The sequence below is a fragment of the Morchella importuna genome, assembly GCF_003444635.1.
Source record: "Morchella importuna strain M04M26 chromosome Unknown Morimp01GS003, whole genome shotgun sequence".
In the NCBI taxonomy this organism is placed as follows: Eukaryota; Fungi; Ascomycota; class Pezizomycetes; order Pezizales; family Morchellaceae; genus Morchella; species Morchella importuna.
This window is the reverse complement of record NW_025763400.1, coordinates 2,281,140-2,302,272: the sequence shown is the minus strand read 5'-3', so window position 1 is coordinate 2,302,272 and position 21,133 is coordinate 2,281,140. Positions and strand designations below refer to the sequence as shown.

At 46.3% G+C, this 21,133-nt stretch overlaps 11 protein-coding genes across 11 annotated transcripts; 4 read left to right on the top strand and 7 right to left on the bottom strand.

The window, feature by feature from the left end:
• Positions 1-191: 191 nt before the first annotated feature.
• On the bottom strand, positions 192-844 carry LAJ45_02143 (uncharacterized protein; the record flags this gene model as incomplete). The annotated part of the gene is made up of 3 exons (XM_046111735.1): positions 192-520; positions 583-619; positions 680-844. The coding sequence occupies 3 exons, from the start codon at positions 842-844 to the stop codon at positions 192-194; spliced, it is 531 nt and encodes a 176-aa protein (XP_045975679.1).
• A 742-nt stretch (positions 845-1,586) lies between these two features.
• Positions 1,587-2,747, top strand: LAJ45_02142 (uncharacterized protein; the record flags this gene model as incomplete). The annotated part of the gene is made up of 2 exons (XM_046111734.1): positions 1,587-2,633; positions 2,688-2,747. 2 exons carry the CDS (start codon positions 1,587-1,589, stop codon positions 2,745-2,747), a joined length of 1,107 nt encoding a protein of 368 aa, XP_045975678.1.
• A 304-nt stretch (positions 2,748-3,051) lies between these two features.
• LAJ45_02141 (uncharacterized protein) lies at positions 3,052-4,785 on the bottom strand (the record flags this gene model as incomplete). The annotated part of the gene is made up of 5 exons (XM_046111733.1): positions 3,052-4,294; positions 4,365-4,411; positions 4,486-4,491; positions 4,549-4,657; positions 4,769-4,785. 5 exons carry the CDS (start codon positions 4,783-4,785, stop codon positions 3,052-3,054), a joined length of 1,422 nt encoding a protein of 473 aa, XP_045975677.1.
• Positions 4,786-5,226: 441 nt separating this feature from the next.
• LAJ45_02140 (uncharacterized protein) lies at positions 5,227-6,544 on the top strand (the record flags this gene model as incomplete). The annotated part of the gene is made up of 8 exons (XM_046111732.1): positions 5,227-5,266; positions 5,336-5,375; positions 5,637-5,961; positions 6,019-6,037; positions 6,093-6,148; positions 6,197-6,233; positions 6,291-6,442; positions 6,521-6,544. 8 exons carry the CDS (start codon positions 5,227-5,229, stop codon positions 6,542-6,544), a joined length of 693 nt encoding a protein of 230 aa, XP_045975676.1.
• Positions 6,545-6,887: 343 nt separating this feature from the next.
• LAJ45_02139 (uncharacterized protein) lies at positions 6,888-7,384 on the bottom strand (the record flags this gene model as incomplete). The annotated part of the gene is made up of 3 exons (XM_046111731.1): positions 6,888-6,932; positions 6,989-7,226; positions 7,323-7,384. The coding sequence occupies 3 exons, from the start codon at positions 7,382-7,384 to the stop codon at positions 6,888-6,890; spliced, it is 345 nt and encodes a 114-aa protein (XP_045975675.1).
• A 3,280-nt stretch (positions 7,385-10,664) lies between these two features.
• LAJ45_02138 (uncharacterized protein) lies at positions 10,665-11,673 on the bottom strand (the record flags this gene model as incomplete). The annotated part of the gene is made up of 4 exons (XM_046111730.1): positions 10,665-10,817; positions 10,874-11,061; positions 11,316-11,529; positions 11,671-11,673. 4 exons carry the CDS (start codon positions 11,671-11,673, stop codon positions 10,665-10,667), a joined length of 558 nt encoding a protein of 185 aa, XP_045975674.1.
• An 899-nt stretch (positions 11,674-12,572) lies between these two features.
• On the bottom strand, positions 12,573-13,434 carry LAJ45_02137 (uncharacterized protein; the record flags this gene model as incomplete). Its single annotated transcript, XM_046111729.1, has 5 exons — positions 12,573-12,629; positions 12,712-13,015; positions 13,078-13,303; positions 13,368-13,370; positions 13,428-13,434. 5 exons carry the CDS (start codon positions 13,432-13,434, stop codon positions 12,573-12,575), a joined length of 597 nt encoding a protein of 198 aa, XP_045975673.1.
• A 1,085-nt stretch (positions 13,435-14,519) lies between these two features.
• LAJ45_02136 (uncharacterized protein) lies at positions 14,520-15,488 on the bottom strand (the record flags this gene model as incomplete). The annotated part of the gene is made up of 3 exons (XM_046111728.1): positions 14,520-14,888; positions 14,943-15,096; positions 15,163-15,488. The coding sequence occupies 3 exons, from the start codon at positions 15,486-15,488 to the stop codon at positions 14,520-14,522; spliced, it is 849 nt and encodes a 282-aa protein (XP_045975672.1).
• Positions 15,489-15,831: 343 nt separating this feature from the next.
• LAJ45_02135 (uncharacterized protein) lies at positions 15,832-16,754 on the top strand (the record flags this gene model as incomplete). The annotated part of the gene is made up of 3 exons (XM_046111727.1): positions 15,832-16,074; positions 16,167-16,241; positions 16,311-16,754. The coding sequence occupies 3 exons, from the start codon at positions 15,832-15,834 to the stop codon at positions 16,752-16,754; spliced, it is 762 nt and encodes a 253-aa protein (XP_045975671.1).
• Positions 16,755-17,789: 1,035 nt separating this feature from the next.
• Positions 17,790-18,862, bottom strand: LAJ45_02134 (uncharacterized protein; the record flags this gene model as incomplete). Its single annotated transcript, XM_046111726.1, has 4 exons — positions 17,790-17,814; positions 17,874-18,338; positions 18,404-18,679; positions 18,732-18,862. The coding sequence occupies 4 exons, from the start codon at positions 18,860-18,862 to the stop codon at positions 17,790-17,792; spliced, it is 897 nt and encodes a 298-aa protein (XP_045975670.1).
• Positions 18,863-19,392: 530 nt separating this feature from the next.
• Positions 19,393-20,150, top strand: LAJ45_02133 (uncharacterized protein; the record flags this gene model as incomplete). Its single annotated transcript, XM_046111725.1, has 5 exons — positions 19,393-19,476; positions 19,539-19,557; positions 19,650-19,762; positions 19,855-19,912; positions 20,068-20,150. The coding sequence occupies 5 exons, from the start codon at positions 19,393-19,395 to the stop codon at positions 20,148-20,150; spliced, it is 357 nt and encodes a 118-aa protein (XP_045975669.1).
• Positions 20,151-21,133: the final 983 nt, after the last annotated feature.

The window sequence follows — 21,133 nt, the reverse complement described above, 5'->3', positions numbered from 1 at the left end:
AATACATGTGTATCCCAATGGCTCGGAACATCTCGATTAACGAAAATCCGCTCCTTCGATCCCTTTGCTCCGCCGAAATCTACTTTACTATTCACATTCCAATCCCGATCCAGAGATAGGGATTACAAAGACCAGATATATCCAACTATGACAGGCGATTTGATATTATGAGGGTCGCACGGCAGGGTTAATCACAAATCCGACGATTCGTCTGATCCATTAAACCATGCTTCTACGTTGTTACCCGCCTTACCCCGCCGTCTCCGGTTTCCTGGAAGAATTGGGGAATCTTCGTCCTCCTCTTCAAGAATCGTTGGGATTGAGGGAGGAAATAGCATGCGCGCCATGGGCGTATGAGATTGCTGTTTCACTGGGATTGGGCTTTGGTAACCCTGGGATGGGGCTCTTTTCTTTGAGCGACCGAGATTGGACGGTGTAATCGACTCAGTCTCGTCGTGTAGACCGAGAGCGCCGGAGAAGATGTGCGACGTAAACCCGAGCAGAACACCGGCTATCATACCTGAAGTCCGGATCCGTCAGTTATATGGCGCACGGCAGTGGAATAATTATAAACCGAGTTACCAATGATGGCTGCTGTTCCGCAAAATATGTAAATGGCCTGCCAGCAAATCACATGTTAGCAAATCTATCGTACACGAGAATACATCCGGGAGTTAACCTCAAGTCGGGCGAGTAAGGCAAAGGGCAAATAGAAGAAGAACAATAAAAAGTATGAAACATGTCGAAAGATAACAGTGGCAGGAAGGAGTAGAGTCGATAGAGCCCTTAAAATAAGGATTATAGGAGAGAAGATGATGCTCGATAAGACGGATAAGACAGTCATCACGTGAGTCGAAAGAGACAATAGAGATCTCTGGTGAGTATCCCTGTCCTGGCCGTTAGAGACACGAGGCGAGTGATGTTGAGTGGTTTGATGCTAGTATTGACGATTGGTGAGTGCAGTAGTAGCGCAATAGGTTGTTGTTGTGTTAGTTAAGTGGGGTTGACTCGACGGTTATCTCGACTTGTTACTATTTAGCGACCTTACCCGCTTGGGCCGATGGTATTACTTACACACATTGCACATGATTGACATATCACACCATGACACTGCTAACTGGTAACTACGAGAGCAATACTCTAGATACGAAATCCATAACAATTGCTTGGAACTGGGTGTAATTACCACTAAACGTATTATTTTAATTTGTACAATACGGGTTAGCTACGGTGGGCTATGTTGAAAATGTATTATGAAGTAAAGTGCCTTTGATACAACATTCATATGCCACCACCCCTTTCTGGAACAACAATTTCGTTCTAAGGACCCTCTACTCTACATACAGCTGAGGCACGGATGCTGCCAAGACATCAATGCTATGTGCTCAGACTAAGAATTCAATAGCTAGCCCCTGGAAGCTCCAGATAGCTCTCTGCGAAGGGAGCTCCTTTTTCTCCTGGATATATTTCTTGGTAGAACTACCACAAACACCTACACACACACATATATATATATTCGCCTTCTTAGCATATTCACACCTCTACTCGAAAAACAATACTCAACTCCAAACCTACATATATCCATCATGAGAGGCTTCTTTAGTAAGAAAGCCCCAGTTCAAACTGCTGAAGAGCAACAAGCAGCTTTTTTTGGCGAACGCAAAACCTCTCCAGCTCCTCCTCCAGCGAGAGTACCTTCTCCCCAAACGAGTGCTCCCAGCGGAGCTGGGTCTAGTGCTTCTAGGATTAATGGAGGATACGGTAGTTCTGGGGTGAATAAAAATGAAGATCCACGGGGACAGCTCTTCGGCGGTGCTGGACAAAGACAACAGCAACAGCAACAGCAACAGCAACAACAAAAATATCATGCTCCTCCAACTCAAGGCGGTTATGGAAGGAAAGACGAGTATTCTGGACAGCATGGAGGATACGGCCACCAGGGTGTACAGGGTCAGCAGGGTGGTTATGGTCAACAAAGTAATACAGACCGTAATCTAACCGAAGCAGAGGAAGAGGAGGAGGACGTTGAAGCTGTCAAGCAACAAATTCGTTTCACGAAGCAAGAGTCGGTGGCCAGCAGTCGCAATGCTCTTCGTGTAGCTGCACAGGCCGAAGAAACCGGACGTAACACTCTTGCAAGGCTCGGAGCTCAAGGTGAACGCCTATACAATACCGAAAAGAATCTCGATCTTGCTTCTAGTCATAGCCGTGTGGCCGACCAGAAGGCTAGGGAGCTCAAGGTTGCCAATGGAAGCATGTTCGCCATCCACATGAAGAATCCACTTCGATCAGCTTCCCGTGCTAAACAAGAAGAGGCACGGATTCTTGCCCGCCATCAAGAAGAGCGCGAGGAGAGGGAACGAACCAGAGAGTTTGGGTTCGAGAGCAAAAATGGAGTTGGCAGAGCACTGAATGGGAACGGCGGATACAGTAAACCAAGCAGTAAAATGAGCTTGGCGGAAAGGAGCAAGTACCAGTTTGAAGCAGACGAAAGTGATGACGAGAAAGAAAGAGAGATAGAGAACAACTTGGATGCACTGGGAGCTGTTACCGGTAGGTTGAGAAATCTGGCTATGGCCACAGGCCAAGAGGTCGATCGACAGAATGCTCAAATTGATGTCATCATGAGAAAGGTAAATTACATGATCCCTTCCCGTCTTCCCCTGACAGCTGGCTGATTTAAGTAGAGCGACAAAGTCGATGATCAAATCGCGATCACTCACGGCAGGATTCGTAAGATCCATTAGGACAACCCAGCTTTTCTTACACTCTGCCCTTGGTTCTCCATCTCAAGTTATTCCATGTACGCTGACTGATAATGGAAGAAAATTATCTGTTTCTTTTCTTCTCTTTCCTACTTTCTCCAGTTGTCGTTGGTATCTCTTATTCTATACATCACATGGTATCACTCGGTTAAGAATCATAGACCTAATATAAGTTATGTTACTTTTATTTCATTCATTCGAGCAGACGAAAATGAAAAAAAAAGTACAAATTCTTCTCCAGTTCACCGGGTGCCTGAAACAACATTTGGAGGAGACGTAAGACATGTTAGTTGTCATCGTCCTCCTCCTCGCTGCCAGTGTCCTCCCCAGATACACTTGTATCTTCAGCGTGGTTAGCCAAGCTACTATGCTTGGCTAAATCGGCCTTTTTCTGAATCTCAACAGCCCGAAGGCGTAATATCTCCGAATTTTGGCGGAGCCTGCTAATCTTTTCGTGACAAGCCGCAATCTTGTCGTTTTCCACAGACCCGCCCCTTTCTGCTAATGCCAGCTCCTCCTCTAGGTTTTCTATAAAAGTATCCAATAAATCAGCTCCTTTATTAGCTTCCGTAACAGAATGCTCCAGGCCTGTTTCCCTATCTATGTTATCGGCTCCGCCGTCGGGACTTAACCCAAAATCGTGGGGAGGGGCCTGCATCCGAGGAGGTGTCTGAGAGGATACCTGGGAGGGTGTTTGGGAAGGCACATTAGGGGTGGCCGGGGATTGGGAAACAGAATCGCCCTCCTCGCCTTGCAGGGAAAGTCCTCTGAGCTGCTCGAGTCCGAACTTCTCAATAAGTCGTTGCCTTGAGCGATAGTAGAACTTGAACCATGCGAAGGGAGCATCGTCCGGATCCAAGCTTTTTACGCAATATCGTTTTGACGTGGAAGTAGCCATTTTGACACCTAATCTCGAAACGTGACTGAGGGGCCGGCTTTTCAGCGTTTTCGTGGCATCTGAAAGAGAGCGAAACTCTTCAGGTGTTACTGCGCCAGCCCATTCGGGTGACTGCTCGGATCGAAAGATCTTGCAGTCAATAGTACCATACTGTTCCGCCTCGGCAGATGTCGGTGTTCTTTTCACTTTGCAACGAGGTTTGATCGCTTTAACTGGCTTGATAAGGGCGAAAAAAACCTCCCTTCTCCACGCAACCTCTACCCCATCAGCATTTATGTCACGACCATATTGAGATTTTATGGTCGAATCAATAGGACCAATAGTAGAATTATCTGTGTTCTTTCGTGGAAGAGGAAACTGAGCATCGACCCTTTGACCATCCACATAAAATTCCACACTTGCGGCCTTGCAAGGAATCGGTTTGTGGATTGTATAATGTAACCAGAACTGCTGTCCCGATTGTGCCGGGATATAACAGCCCTTACCACCTCTAAATTCACTACAACCAAATTCTGGGAGTGGACCATCGTGGGTCTCTATGGTGGCCGTGATCCCGTTAATAGAAGGCATCTCGTCGTATCTCGTCGTATCGAGCAGGAACCAGCCTATAGAATTTTGATCGTCTAGATCTCTTAAAAATGGTTAGTAGAGTACAAAACCAAACAACATTTGTAAACCTATTGGCTTCAAATTAGACTTACGCTGAGAGGGAGTTGGTGTCGGTCCCCGCTAATGATTTATACGCCCACTAACAAAACAAAGGGGCAGTAAGATATCTGCGCTGTGAAGAATGAAGGATAATGGATGAAATCGGGAAGAAACTTGAATCTTTTAAGGCAGCTAAATAAGTTAGGGACACATCTTTTTATGAGAAGTATAGCATACGTGTGCAAGGACAGATGGCCATTCAAATTTATGAATTTTATAAATATATATATGTATATCTTTATAAAATCTAGGGATGTGTGGATGTACCGCCTTCCTCTGGCCAGAACTATCGTAATAAAGCGAAGCGTTCTTTTAGGAGAAGGGCGAAAGAGTTTAATCAAAGGAGCCGGGAACGGAACGAAATTCATAGAATAGAATAACGCTCAGCAAGCCGCACAATGGCGGAGCTCCCATGGTTATTTTCATAACCTCTACTGATGATGGTGGAGGAAAGAGGAGCATGAGGGAAGAGGCCTTTTTATATAAAATTTGCCCAGGGCTTGGCAGGGGCTACTCTATCGTAAGGACTAGTAAAAAAATACATGGAATCTCCCTTCACTTCCTTGCAGGTGTCTTTTGCACTGTCACACTGCTTTTGCACCGAAGAATCGGCTATTTGAGTGTATCTGTGAAAATGAGGTTGTTCCCTGGTCGAGACCGCAGCGACCCGCCCAAGTTGACCCCTCCAAAAAAAAAATCCCCCACCATCTTTTTACCCCTCCTCTTTCACTTTTCTCCCATAAAGCGTCGTCAATACCCCACCTCATCTATAAGCCTCCATTTCCTCCAAAGAATACATATCCACTACCCGGTTTACTTTTTTTATATCCAATACCTTCATAATCATTCTTCAAAATGGGCCTCACTGATCTTGCTGCCGATGCTGGTTTGACCGGTATGTTTTCCTTCTAGGCTGTAGAGCTATGCTATTAAACACGAGTACTGACCAGTTTTAATCATGCAGTTCTTAACTCTTGGTTAGAGTCTAGGAGTTACATCACTGGGTATATTCACCTCTTCATGATAATTTTGCTCTACCGTAAAGTTGGTTGCTGTTAGCAATTGGGCCCTTGATTTATTACCCGCAATTCATTTGCGGCCTATTTTCACCAAGTGATCAAGATCCCGCTGGCCGGATGGTCTTAATTGCATTTATATATTATCCTTTATGCTTATATTCACTCCCTCTACCTTTTAATAACTTGGCAAAAACTCTTCAAAAACCCCTTTACACTTCGTACTAATCTTATTTTCTCATTAAATAGAACCTCTCCTTCCCAGGCTGATGTTGCCGTCTTTAACGGCGTCTCCAAGTCCCCTGATGCCGGAAAGTACCCCCATGCTGCCCGTTGGTACAAGCACATTGCTTCCTTCGCGGATGAGTTCACTACCCTTCCTGGTGACGCTTCGGCCCCAGCCTCTACATATGGCCCTGAGGTCGCCGCTGCCGCCGTGAACCCTGCCGCCGCACCGGCTACTGAGGCCGAGGATGACGACGAGGTTGACTTGTTCGGTTCGGACGAGGAGGAGGAGGACCCAGAAAAGGAGGCCCTCACCCAGAAGAGATTGGCCGAGTACGCCGCCAAGAAGGTGAGCATTATGTTATTATAAAGGATATAGCAGAAGTATAACTAACATGTTTGATAGGCCGGAAAAGTCAAGCCAGGTGAGGAATCTTTGTAACACTGATACCTCCGAATAGGATCTAAACTTTTCTTTAGCTGCCAAGTCTGTCGTTACTATGGATGTCAAGCCTTGGGATGATGAGACTGATATGGTTTGTTTTTCTGCTCCAATTTCTGTCTATTTATACTAACTGGCACAGAAACAACTGGAGGCAAACGTCAGGGCCATTGAGAAGGGTAATTCTTTACTTTTTCTCTTTCAATAGTTTTCATGGCTAACCTTTGGTTTTACAGACGGTCTTGTCTGGGGAGCCTCTACTTTGGTTGCTGTTGGTTTCGGTATCAAGAAGCTTCAGATCAACTTGGTCATTGAGGATGACAAGATTGGTCTTGACGACCTGCAGCAACAGATTGAGGAGGACGAGGATCACGTCCAGAGCACTGACGTAAGTTTCCGAACCTTCCCCCCCCCCCCCTCCCCTCTCTTTCCTGGCCATGTTACTAACGCGTTGTGGAAAATTTAGATCGCCGCTATGCAGAAGTTGTAGAGTGGGGGCAGGTGAAAGAAAAAAAAAGAAACACATCTATGATTTCCTAGAGGTTGCTCTAGCAGGATTGAATGGCCTCTTTATTTCTTTGAAGGCCTAAATAGATCAAATTTTACGAATCTTCATGCTGGGTTTACTTCGTTAAACATCAAACAAGCACTCAAAGGTGTTCTATTATAGCGTGATTTGCCGCAACTTTGTGATTAAACCCTTGATTGGCATTTCCACAATCATTTAGAGCCGTCATTATCCCTAGTATCACCCCATGGCGGTAAATGATACCTTCTCCTCGACATTACAGTATCGTAAAAGATAGGGAAACCCAGCGGTTTCCTCTGCCGGTCTATTCATTACTCTCCGCCCACTTTGCAAACTCTGCCCGCTTGGTCTATCGAGTATTAGCACCAGCCTTACTCCTACAGACAATAATCATGGAGGACAAACTCGAATGTCCAAGAAACCCAATCGCTCTTCCAGGTACCCATATGGCCCGCTTCCTCTTTCCCGCTCCAACTGTCCACTCCAGACCGACCACGATATCGGCTTGAGCTCCTGGCTGTTATTCAGGACTATGCCGACGCAAAGCAGGAAGACCGAGACTAAAGTTTCGATCGTCACATCCAGAGGAAGGCTATTTTTCGCGCCTATCGATATGAGAGAGTGTTCATATGCCGAATAACAGCTGAATGGCAAACAAATTAGCTACTGGCTAGCATACGACTATCCACTGCTACTAAATACTATAGCTACAATGGAGAGATGGAGGGAGGGCACGTACGAATGAATGAGGAGAAGGGTTGAGATGCTGACTATCGAGGCCGATTTCGCCGAGGTAAACATGTTGGAATATCTAATGTGAGTCTGTTGGGGGGAGATCGAGGCGGCTCTGTGGGAAAACGTGTTGTCAATTATTTCATCTACGCGAGACTCCCGAAGCCTTAGCTGTGGTTCCCTTGGCGCCAAGAACTGGGACTAGTAACCACCTTGGCACTGAGTTTCTATTCATATGATTCGCCTGCGGGTAGATATAAGATTCTCACAGAACATCACTCGTAATCTCGAATGCCTCAATTATCTTTTTTTTCTTTTTTCGTTTAACTCATTAGTTCTATACAGCCTTAAATGACAATATCGCACCAAGACCCCAGAACATCTCATCAACCTCCTCCGCCTCTCGCTAACATAAGAAATAGAGCCAAGAATGTTTCATGTCTTGCCATATGCATTTGTCCCTGTAAGGTTTAGGGGAGATTATACACTATCCCTCAATCTACCCATGCCTCAATTATCTCATCAAAGTCGCTAGAATCAAAGTTCAGGTGGTTGAAATATTTAGCTAGAAGAGCCAATATTTGGCCACATAACCTCAATACCTTTGGGAAGAGAGATCGTGAAGAATAGCAAATGTCTACCCTACATGTAGTTATAGGTGTATTCTTTGGTCCCATACCACTAGCATTAATAGTTCACTCATTACGAGACAGGGAATGTGTTTGGGTCTAACTCACTGAGTATGCAAGGTCTAACTTATTCTTAAGGTATGTAGCTCCGGCCCTCTTTTGCCTTTACACCCGTTACACTCCCTACTTCACTTAAGGGAATTGGTGTAAGTTATTTTACCTCACTTATAGTAGGAAGAGCTGAAAGCTTGACCCTTTCATCCCGATAGGAGGACGGCTCAACTCTTATCTCCCACGCCTTTTTACAGCTTCAGAATACGAACTCCTTACCGTAACAGTGGGGTGGTCTGCTACGTCTACAGTAAATTTCCATATGCAGAGGTCTTCAGTGACCAATTCTCAGGTTTCCAGAACTAGTCAGTTATTCAAACTGCGGGCTACACATGACTCGAGTGGATCAAGCCCAGAACCCCGGGAAACGGTTGTAGGTACCACCCAGACTCGGGGGTGACCACCTCCGCCGATCTTCATCTGGGTCGTAAGTCACGGCAAGTGGTATCTTTCGTGGGTGACGGTACTACAGGAAGTATCTCTGCCAAAGAGCGGTCAACATTCGCATGGACGTTATACCAGGCCCGGTAGAAAGAGGGGCCCCGGCATATCAGGGAAGTCCGGCTTGAACGTGGTCACGGGCGTAGACGAAGCATCACCTGTCATCTGCTTTAAGCACTAGCTCATAACTAGGCCGCGATTGCTAGGGACATAGAAGAATTTAACAGCTCCCGAAAATACAACTGATGTCTGCGTGGCATATAATAATAAGCAATAATCATTTATAAATGAGAGATCTCATATTCTTCTTTTATACAACCTAGCTACAAATGTACTTTCAACGGAAGCCAGAATCCGACTTACTGTACCAGCCAGTGGTTACTCCCATTGGTGCAGAGAATTTTTAAAGACATTACGAATTGTGTTTCGTACAGTTTGAGCATCAGAATAGGGGTTTTCAAATGTTAGACCCACCTCATTTTCCACACAATGGTGCTATCTCGCGGTATTTTTGTACGTACACTAGTTAAGGAAGCTTGACTGTAGAGTAACTGTATGAAAGTAGAAGTAGTTCGAAACCGCTCATATCAACGTCAAAATTATCAGAAGCTTCTGTCTACGTTTGCGCTTGCTTTATTGGCTGATACACGTATAAAGTGCATGTATCCAAATACCCCGCCACCGGTTGATAGTATTTTCGCATCGAGGTGTTGATAGATAAAAAAAAAACAGACACTCTAGGCTCCTTACCCGGTCTCCCACCCCCCACAGCGACGTCTGCCTTCATATTGGTCCGTGACAAAAGAATACGTCCGCGTATATCTGTAATCATTCCTAGTTTCCCCTAGTGAGGAAGTTTAGTTAGCTATCTTTTTGGACGCGTAGTTACGTGCGTATAGCCAGGATTTTCTTAGAAGTTAAGGCTAAAGCAGGCCTGATGTGGTGCTTATTAATGTATTTGAGGTTCTCGTGATTTTATGGTATCATGAAGTATCACTCGCACGCTAAGAAGATGCCACTGCTCCCGCGCCTCACACAGTTAATGAGTTGTCAATCAATTAATTGCTCCCGTAAGGCTCACGCCCACATGGGCAGGTCTTCGGATCAGCAGTGGCTAGCGGGAGAACTCTAGGTGCCTAGGATGAAGGTAGAGACACTATGACACTGAAGGGGGAAGTTTTTGAGACTGCTACAAGGCCCCCTAGACGTTATAGCGGCAGGAGTGTGAGGATTAATCTCGCTAATGTACACGCACGTGCTGTTAAGCCCTTAACTAAAAATAAACTGTAGGAGAATGTGCTCGGATCTCAGCACGCCGGGACTGGGCGGGGACCAGCGATAGTGTTAACAATACTCAACTACCGGTACGCTCTTACCTGTACATTTTGTTCTAGTGGGGCTCCCACCGCTATGTGAGGCGTCGGCGGTAGGCGTCGGATCTCGATAAAGCTTACAAAGTATCTCAAGCGCAGGAAATATGATGGCCCCAAGGGCCCCGGCTCTATAGGCCTCCGGGTATGAAGGCAGGTATCCAGGAGACTTTTCTCAAAGTGATTCTACTTCATGACTTGCAAGGCTCCCGATTGTCAACCAGCTTCATAGTATATCACTCGCCTCATGGTACTGATGTAATATGATTCCCTCAGCATCTCTGCCAGGATCATTTATGGAGGTGATTTAAGGTTTTCCTTCAGAAAACTGGTTGGAACGATAATTACAAAATATAAGACTGAGTATGGGGTCATTATAAGTGTGAAGAAACACGAGCGATGATTAGGGCGAGTGATAGCACGTGAGTAATCAAAACTATTCAGAATCCCAAACAATTATAATAAGCTGGTGAACCTAAACTCCGATTTTAATACCTTGGACTAGCTGTCCGACAAGAACTTCTACTCGTTTCTAGGTAACCTTGGATAACTCATGGTCTGCGGGCAACTATATCGCCATTTGCGGCCACGAAATTCGCCAAGTATAGATACAACTTTGCACAGTACTTTTAATTGATCCCCCCAGAAGCAAAAAAAGAAGACAAAAAAAAACCCAATACGCACGCAAACAGAAAATTCTCATTGCGTAGGAAAACCCTCTTACTGTAGTAGTTCACGAAAAATTTCGAATTTGTTTCATTATTTTTCTATGCCACGAATCAACGCCCCTTCACCAATTTAAGCAGTAATCCTCCTCTGCTGGCCAAGAGCGCGACCCCTCTGCCTGGAGTTCAGGTGGAGGACAGCGTTGTCCTCAGCCTTCGCAACGGCCTCCTCGGCCTCAGAGACGATCACCTCGATGTGGCAGGGGTTTGACATGTAGGGGTTGATCTAACACATGCTGTTAGTAACGTATCCCCACAGGATATTAGAAATTCTCAACGTACACGTCCGTGGGCACGGTAAGTCCTCCTCCTCTGCTTGGGGGCCTGGTTGACCTGGATGTGGGAGATCTGGAGGTTGGAGGTGTCGAGACCCTTGGTGTCGGCGTTGGCCTCAGCGTTGCGGAGGAGGCCGAGAAGGAACTCGGCAGACTTCTCGGGCCAGCGGGCGCGGGAAACACCGAACTGCTTGCCTATTAAGAAATACCTGTTAGATACACCATCCCAGGAACAAACAATCTATGGTGTGCAATTGGAGCAGCAATACGTCGGGCCGCAGTCGGTACCCAGACGAAAGCCGTCCACCTAGGTATGTGCCCTCATTCGTCCTCCTAATATCCCAAGCTACTTCCGATATCCCTTGAGCTTCCCAATGCTCTGCTCCACAAATTCCAGATACCAACCCCCCCCGCAAACCAAACCTCCAAAGAAAAAGACCTAAACCCACCTTGAGCGCAACGTCCGGTACTCCCAGAGTACCTCCTCATGGGAACAGCCTCCTTATGCTGCTTAACGTTCTCCAAGAAAGCGATGGCGCGAGAGAGCTTCATGCGGGTGATGGCCTGAGCAGTCTCACGAGTGTTCTTGAAAGAAACACGGAGGAAGGATCCACGGGACTTCGCGGACTTGGCCTCGTTGTTGGGGGTGGCAGCGTAGCGGACCTGATATTACCAAAGATGCTTGCACGTCAGCTTCATCTTTCATAATTGATCATTCTCCATTCCCTTCTAGCTTGATTTTCTGCAAATCCCCGCCAGACCAATTCCGATCGTGAAATTGGCAAAAAAACGTAGAAAACTGACCATCGTGTTTGAAAATTTCCTTAGGCCGGGGGAGAGGATTCGTGGTTGTCGTGATCGGTTGTCTTTGGATTCTTCGTTGGTCGTCCGTCAGTATCTGGATCTAGGGCCAGGGAAATTTTTGGTGGGGATTGCCTGACTGGTGTGTGCTTTGTGGTTGGGACTGTCTTTTGATCTTGGCGATCTAGGTGGTTGCTGCCCTACACAAAAAGGTGGCGGCTAGCTAAGCCACAGAAAGCTCCTGACCTGGTAAGCGATTTACATCATTCGGATCACCTGACGTCCCACCTTGGAATTGAGTGTGTTCACTATCAGCTCGCAATATCGTTAACGAAGAAACAAGTGCGAGAAAAACACATTTCTACATTGACTTCCGAGCCATACATGTATATATGCACAATTGCTAGACAACAATAACTAACCGAGCTGCGCGTACGACTACATGTATGTCATATCAAAGTTTCAAATCTATATTGTATCATCAGGGTAATATGATCAAAGAGAACGCTCACGGCGGAGGTTCCAAGGTGCCCTTGGGATGCTTTTTCTCGCGCCGCCGCAAGATCAATTCCTGAAGCTGATCATATTTATATCTATATAATATGATTGACTGATAATTAATTCAAAGAAACGTGAGATAATCTGGTAGACATGGACTTATCTGTATATTATTTGTCGATTATTTCCTTCAAGATACGTCTAAGCAAAGACATACATGAATGGCTTTAATAGACCTTATTCTTGAAGTTCACTTAGCTTATATACATCGAGGCCATGTCCCCGAGGCAAGGGTACAAGGGCGCTCGTCCACATGAACCATAATATATCAGAGCAATATTATCTTAATTCAAAGAATCCAATGACGGTGGGTAATAACCACATTTAGCTCTATTACACAAAGCTATCTACAGATTGCGCTCGGCCAAAACAACCCATTCATCAAGTGGCTTACTAGTCGGGACCTATTGTTTATTCGTAAAATTAACGCTGCTTTCCTCGACATGGGGCACAAAAACACCTTAATCAAGGAATGCATGCACTTACTAAAAGAAGCTTTCCTCCCTTCCAGCCATTCATATCGGGCTCTGAATTAGAACCAGAAACCCCCGAAAGTCCAATGCCAGCGCTAAGAACATCGTTTTCTATAGCCTTCGACACATCTTCCGGAACTGGCCAAAGATTGGAGTAGACAAGTGAAACATGAGGCGTAAATATCTCTCTCGCCCACTTCTCCGCATCATCCTTCGATTGTCCACCAAATGCGAATTTCTCGCGACAATGAGTTGCGAGTGCCACAATAGAATCATTCTTTTCTATATGAAGGGTTCCACGAGTAAAGAAGGTTTCTCTATGTGTGGTTTACATCAGCAACCGATAAACAAAGATTTCAGTGCGCGTTTAGGGACAAACCCGATCACCATGGAAGAAAAAACCACGTTAGGGAGCTCCTTAATATCAATACTATCAAGGACCTCTTGGGGGTCCAAATTAGAAGGAATCTCAGAAGTTATGGTCGCATGTGGGCGGAAGTCTGGAACTTTCTCATCCCCAAAATAGGCAGGAACAGTATTGGAGATAAGCTTAATCAATACAGCCTCAATTTGAGTTCCCGCTGGAGGACATAGCCAAATAGAGGCTATGGAATTCTGGCATCAGTACGTTTTTGTGTCTGGTTATCACGGAACCGTCTCTAAACTTACAGCCTAACTCAAGAGTGTATCAGTGGAGATAAGCAGTCTTTAGAGTGGGCAACGACTTACCGCCCATTGTTGTGTTTACGCTGAGGAACCAATATCTCAATGCAATGTGTTAAAGAGGATATCTGACTTCAAAGTGCGGAGAACTGGGGTAATTCTACAGAGCTTGGAGAGGCGTACCTGCGTGGCGTTGCAACGGGATTTGCTGCAATTAAAGAATTAACGGTAACTGTACATGTATGTACGAGTACACATGTATGCATACAATACCGGTACTGTAACTACATGTAATGTACATGTAGCTACATATATTTTGACCTAATTACATAAAACCAGGTGATGTTTTGTTTTGTTAAGCTGTAGTCTAGGATATTGTAAATGAAGCCAGAGGATTAGTATATAGTAAGGGGAACGTATGGCGAGTTCACCCATACAAGACAGGAAGTGATTAGAGGGGATGAACAAGAGTTGAGCCCATTACGGTAGGATATAAGCCAAACCCTACTCTACTCGTTTACCACGAAAAGAACCAGAAAATGCAAGTGACGGAAACAGGGATACTTTGTATGAGAGATCACTGCCACTCCATACAAATAATCCTTGCCCTGAGCAACTGGTTCTTTTCGTGGTAAACAAGTAGACCGTGTGCACCTGTGCCGAGAGTGTACCTGTGCCGAGCATCTTATCTGATCTCTAGGGATCCGCTCCAAATGGTGGCTAAAATGCTGCCTTTATTATAAGGTGCTCGGCACAGGTACATGCTCGACACAGGTGCACACGGTCTACATAATGGCACATGGTAACCCCCCCGAATGACTCGAGATCTGACGGTATTAGCTCCACTTGTTGGCTTTTGGTGCGATGGGGATAATGTTCAATGCCAACTAAAGAATAAAGGGTTTCAACCAAGCTCCACCCGCTTACAAACATCCTTCCGTTTTCCTTATCTCATAGTAGAAGGCTGACCATTGTATCTACATGTGCCTCGTATACCTGAGTGTGCTGTGCGAAATACTTCCCACAAGCTGGAATAAATTCATGGAACCTTTGTACAAATGTACCTAGTGTACTGGCAACAAATTTGGGCTATACAATGGCAACTAAAATACTGCGAAGAGGCCTCTATACCAACAGAATTCTAACGGATTAAAACCATTAGAACAGTCTGTTCTCCTCCTTAGCTTTCTTCTGCGCCGCTCCGGCTCCCTTGTTCTGAGGACCAGCGCCAACCTTGCTCGGCCCTGGAATCTTCCAGAACAGACTGGGCGATTCTCCCTCGGTGACGGTGTGTGAGAGGTAACCTCGGTGGTCCGGATCTCTGTAGTACTCGATATCTTTACGGGCAGTAGGGTTGGCCAATCGGCGTGGGGTCTTGAAAAGGTGTGGGTAGACAATAGACTTGATGCCGTCCTTGGTGAAGTAGCGGGTAACAACCTTACCACCAGCCGCTTCAATGGCCTTGATAGCTTCTTTAGAGGCGCGGGATACAGTGATATCAATAGGTGTCTTCAACTCTTCTTTTCCCTAATCAAAGCGTCAGGTCTCACACGTTGCAATGAAACCTAGTTGGATATATACTCTTGCGAGGATCTTTACGCCGTCCTTGATTCCGTGGAGACAGCGGGAGTCCACTAACTCTTTCAAAGTAATTGGTTTCGTGGGGTCAATCCTGCCTTGGTCGATCCAGCTCTGTAGCCTGTCGAGATTCAATGGCGACATAGTTTCGGAGTACCTAAAGTCAATTTTATTAGCAAAATTATTTTTTAGTAATCATTGCGCTGGGCGCAGGAATACTTACTTATTGTCCCATCCTCTTGGTCCATGCACAATTGCTATTGGCGTTTGACCACCCTCAAATCCCGCCGGGACCTTCCCGTGCTGTTTCTGACCTTTATGACCCCTTCCGGACGTCTTACCCTTCCCTGAGGAAGGACCACGACCTCTCCTAATGCGCTTATTGTACGAAGACGCAACATTTCGCAAATCCGAAACAATTGACGCTGAACGACTCTGCTGGTGTCGTACTGGGCCCAAAAACAGCCCAGGCAGAAGGAATTTAAGTGACGGAGACGGCCGGGCAATGGCAATTCTCACGGTGCGAGTGAAATTCGTGAGCAGAGACATCTTGTTCTGGTAAACAATTCCCGGGCAACACCTCTCTCGCGATAATTGACTGGATGTTGAAAAATCATCAAAGGCATTGTTATCGCTAGGTAACTAGCCTGCACGCACCACGCACCCCGCGGCTTACATAAACAGCAAGCTAGTGGTCATCTTGCCCAAAACTGTAGTTTTGTAGGTTTCAGAAAGTAAAGCCCCGCCCTCAAGCCCAACCACTGCAATTTCAACCTACCTGGGTATTCTATCTGCCCTTATCTAACACTCTTCCTCTCTACCTCCGGTGAACCCTTCGACCAGTCACCCCCATACAACAAACCTTCATACCAAAAAAAACACTCCAAAAATCATGACAACTGCATCATCAGACCTTCCCACCATGGTTGAGGTTCTCGACGAACAGCGCCCCCTCAACGAAATCCCCGTTTCTCCTCCCAACGGCGCGAGCGATGATGATGCAGATGAAGCCGGCGCCTCTGATGCCAACAGCAAGGAACAGTTGACAGTATTCCATTCCCCCGAAAACTTCAATGTCAAGCACCCTTTGATGAATAAATGGACTCTCTGGTTCACCAAGCCACCGAGCCCAAAGGTTCGTTGCTCATATACGCTCTTTGGATTCTTTTTTCCGAAAAAAATAAAATAAAAGAGATCGACACCTACTAATGCTAGCGCCAAATTTAGGGTGAGAACAACTGGAACGATCTTTTGAAGGAGGTGGTCACTTTTGACTCTGTGGAGGAATTTTGGGGTATCTACGTATGTTTCTCTCTCATATTCAAACCTCATTATCTTGTTATTAGCTTGCCACTTACATGCCCTCCTTAGAACAACATTGCCAAAACATCTGAGCTTGCCCTAAAATCCGACTACCACCTATTTAAAGCCGGTGTCCGTCCAGAGTGGGAAGACCCCCAAAACAAGAACGGCGGCAAATGGTCCTACCAGTTCAAGGAAAAGCGTGCCGTCCCCATTGATGAGCTCTGGCTACACGTAATGCTTGCCGCCATCGGTGAGACCCTCGAAGCCGAAGACGACAAGGAGATTATGGGTGTCGTTGTCAACGTTCGCAAGGCCTTCTTCAGGATCGGTGTGTGGACAAAGTCTTCCGGTGGCGGAAAGACGGCCCCCTCCAGGGAGTCTCTTATGGAGATTGGAAGGAAGTTTAAGGAGGTATTGAGGTTGAATACGAACGAGCACTGCGAGTTCTCGGGCCACACCGAGAGTGCGCACTCTGGGAGCACTAGGGCAAAAGCAAAATTCGTCGTTTAAACTACAATCAAGTACAGTCATATATCCAATTCTTTGTCTATAGGAGGCAAGTGACGCTATGATCGGGCCACAGCAGCAAAAAAAAAAAGAAAAGGGAAAGAAAAAGCAAGAGCGCAACTTGATGGGTTTTCTGAAAAGCGATTTAACGAAGAAATGAATTCTAAACCCTCTATCTAGGGATGTGTGGAGTGAGGGTTTTGTTTTAAAAAGTGTTTTTTTCCTAGGTATCTCAAGAAGCTTCGGATTTTTTTACGATCGGTATTTTTACGATTTTCGCCAGGTTAACCTTTCATCTTTTTTGTGCTTATATCTTATGTCTTTTTCCTATGGGCGAGCACGGTGTTCTTTTTCTTTCTGTCTTCGTTTTCTTCGCTTCCTGGTTTTTAACTTGAAGACCAGCAGCTAGTTCTGCGCATATTATAGATTTGTTTTTCTCAAGCTTGGGATATCACGGGGGTGAGTGAGCAGGAGGCCTTAATATGCATGCCAAGAGGTCAATGGCCAGTGTGAAACTTGTAACAACTCCTCGCAGCGTTGAGTATTCGGATTACTGTCACACATCACCATTGCCGCTCACGTAAACTGGAGTGGGTTTCAGCCCAAACCCAGCTCACACTTGGCTGGCTCACAGTTTATCATTAAGAAAACTCCTATCACTCCTGCCCCCCCTCCCCTTGGTTTCCTTCCTCGTCACTGACATAGGAAGAATATAACTCAAATGAAATAAAAGGAAAATTGAGCTTTCAATGCCGTCTCACTCGATGAGACGGTAATGCAAGCAGATCAGATGTTGATCATGTGAAACGGGGGGGAGCGCAAAAGTGCAAATAATAGCTCAAATTGGGGCTCTCAGTTGAAGAGGAAGAAGAAAAAGAAAATAAACGAATTTTTTTGACCATAAAAATACATATCAGGGGATTGGGTAAGGGGATAATCTTTCAACATTATTTAGAATCGCCATGATTATTAGTGCTAAGGTGCAGCATAAACGAGAGGCAAGAGGGCAAGGAGAAGTAAGAGTGGGGGGCTCTGGTTCTAAGATAACGACAAAACAGCAGGCCTGCACATCCAAAAATGTCAGTAAATATATCTCGAGTGATCACGTATGAAGCAACATACCCAGCAAGCACAACCTCATCCGTCACCGTGGTCCCACTACTCGTCAACACAACGTACACTTCTCCACCCAATCCCTGCGGAACTACACAACTCCCCGATGCGAGCGGCGCAAACTGGGTCCCCGCCTCACCGGACGTAAACGCGCAGAACGTACTCCCATCCGCAAACGCTGTTGGGTCCGACAATGTCAATACGGACCCTGCAGTAACTGTCGCAGCGTTTACAATATTCAGCGATGGGAACGCCTGAAGGCCAAGTGAAGAGCCTGCAGGGCACTCTGTGATAAATCCTGCGGCCAGCGTGAAGATCTGCCGCGCGCTGACTGCGGCATCGAAGGCTTGCGGGACCGGCGACTGCTTGAGGGCCGTCCGGATGAAAGTTTGATGGCGGGATTCAACAGTAACGATTGAAGCTGCGGCGGAGAGAATCTTGCCGTCTGTAATGAGGGGAGCGGCACCGAGATAGCTAAATGATGTGTGAGAGCTGGTATTTCCTTTAATATATGGACATAGGAACAGGGATTATCTTACGCGCTGATACCGACTGCCTCAAGAACCTTCGCAGCAGCAACCATAGACGCAGCATCTGTGAGCCCAAAGTTATAGGTGCAAGGCTGCACCGGTGTAGCCCCCGCACCTGCAATGGCGGCCATGAGTGCAGTGACATGAGTTGCCTCGGTGACTCCAATCTGCGTCAGCCCGTCGACATCTTCTTGTGTCAGGCCCAATGCAAGGAAGTCAGCGGCAGGGAATTTGGCGAATCCTTCTTTGTAGAATGCAGATTCGAGGTGCTCGAGGGTCAACGCACTGCTGGTGATTAGCTTTTATTCAGTAGTATAGGCTACTACTGTAGACTTACAATTGGAGAATATCTAGATCCGTCAGGGCCGGTGCTGCCTGCCTCTTAACAATTGGATGAGCGCCAGTTATGCTACTGAAGGCAGCGAATGCAACAACAACAGAGGTAACGATTTTCCGGAAGATAGTCATTTTTGGTTTGTGTTTGAAAAATGCTCGCGGAGCCTTTGGTGAAAATGGGGGTATTAAATATTATTACTGTGTGCACAATCACAGATGGATCCCGTAAGAAAGAAGAAGGAAGGGATTTCCGCCGGGGAATCTGCAAGAAATGATTGTACTGAAAATAAGATAAGATCAAGAGTAAAAGAGTGAAAAGAGAAGGGAGAATGAATAGGGCTGGACAATTTGAGGAAAAGGAGGTAAGGGAGAATTTCAAAGTGGGACTCGGGAGATATATATAAATCTCTTGTACTGCTATTTACAACAATTTGGTATTACAGGGCTGTGATCTAGGGGCTGCTATGCTAAGCATTGAGGGCTCGAGACTCAGGAGCGTCAGACGAAATCCCACAAAGCGCAAACGCAGGGTGGTAACGTGAAAATACGCAGTAACGCTAGAAACATCGCTCCCATCCCCAGCCACCAGCTTCAGGAAGCATCTAGGGGTCGTTATTCGGCTGGAAGGGCGATGGACCAGGAGGAGAACGTCGAAAAAGGCCATGGGTCCTATCGTCGATATTGTTGAAAGTGGTAGTCAAAGCCAGTGGGAATGGGGTCACACTTTCCGCAGAGTCCAACAAAACGTCTGAATAGTGTTTGACAGCTCCGTGAGAACGCAACAATGGCTGTGACTGCCACGGGGTAGACGTCATTCTTGAAACTGGGTAAGCCTCGCATCTGGTGCAGGGCCTAGTCCTGGCAGGGATCCCGCCGTTCGCTTCCTGAGCTTATTGGTTGCCTTATTTGGCGAAGATAGGCGCGCGGACCCTGGTTGCCCCAGCGTTAACTAACCAAGGGTTTGGCCGCACTTGGCTCGAAATAGTAGACGACGTGCAACGGGGTTTGTCCTCACTTGCACTTCCAACTCTAGTACTCCCTAGCGATTTTAGACGAAATCACAACCCAACACGAGATAAACTAGAGACATATCTTAGATTCACCCGTTGATGCTTTCTTACCAGCTGGCCAATTGCGAGGTCGGCCAGCAGATGCTTCGAGATGTGAGAAATCAGTCAATTGGTTAAACCTCGAATCTTAAAGTGGTGGTCTATTTTCAGGAAGAGCGCAAGTAGAGAGGGGAAGGCTGGGTCAGCTTTATAACTCTGATCAAGAAAAGCCGCTTTCCTTTGCAACTAGCGCTTTCCTAATGGCTAAAATATCTAACTTCATGCCAGCTGTTCACACACAGATCCAATCGTTCACTGTGACTCCCCTTTCAAAACCACTACACCCCAACAACGAATGGCCTTCCCGGTAGATATTTGTAGCTCGAACGCCCCAACAACCTTAACTTCATCGTCTGGAGGAGAAGTTTTACAACCATAAAGTCTCGTGCCCAGATTGTTCGTAATGATATCTGCATAGCCAACGGCCACCCACCCATTCTACTACAGCCGCTGGTAAATCGAAACAAGCTTATCTCTCCGTCTACAGCACGTGCCCCTCGAGCTTCAAATAGATGAATTCCAAATACTCCTCCCCCAGCCAACGGCGCAATACCCTGCATGCAATTAATGAATTAAACAAAAAAAAAAAAACGGCGCAATACCCGCCCTGCCGGGTCCTAAATTCTCCGGTGGGGTGCGGTGCAATATCTGTCTGCCACGCAAAGGATCCACAGCTGTATGCTACAGTACCCTGTCCACGCTACATCTAACTCCATGGCCCAGGTAAACCTCAATCTACTACTTAAACTGCCCCCAACCTCCTCACTCGCCCCGCAATGCACGTACCAGGACCACTCATAAAGAGTAGTTACCAGGGTATTCGACGCAAACCTGTCACACACGCAAGAAAGTCAGGGGGGATCCATAGACCTCCAATTTCTATTTTTCTTCCCCGCCGACTAGCTAGTTGGGACAACAAGAACCACCACTGGAAAGATTGTTGAGTTACTCCGAACCCACCTAACCCATTCCCCACGGAAGAACTCACTTTGGCGATATCAAGTAGTTGTACGGTTCGAGGTTTATAATGGTTCTTTTCCTTAATTATAGTAGAACTTGAATCTAGCTCTGACTTTCGGTACGGAAGAATTCATTGCCTTTCAACACAGAATAGTCGGTATAGAGCTTGAGGCTGGACTCCCATGGAAGCATACTTACTGTCACAAGCAGCAAGAGCTATCTATCAATAATCAGACACAATGCATCGACCAAGCATGCGATGTCAGTATTATTTGATCCGGAATGTGATGTATTTTTCAAACCTGACCGCTATAACAAAACATTACAACCCCAG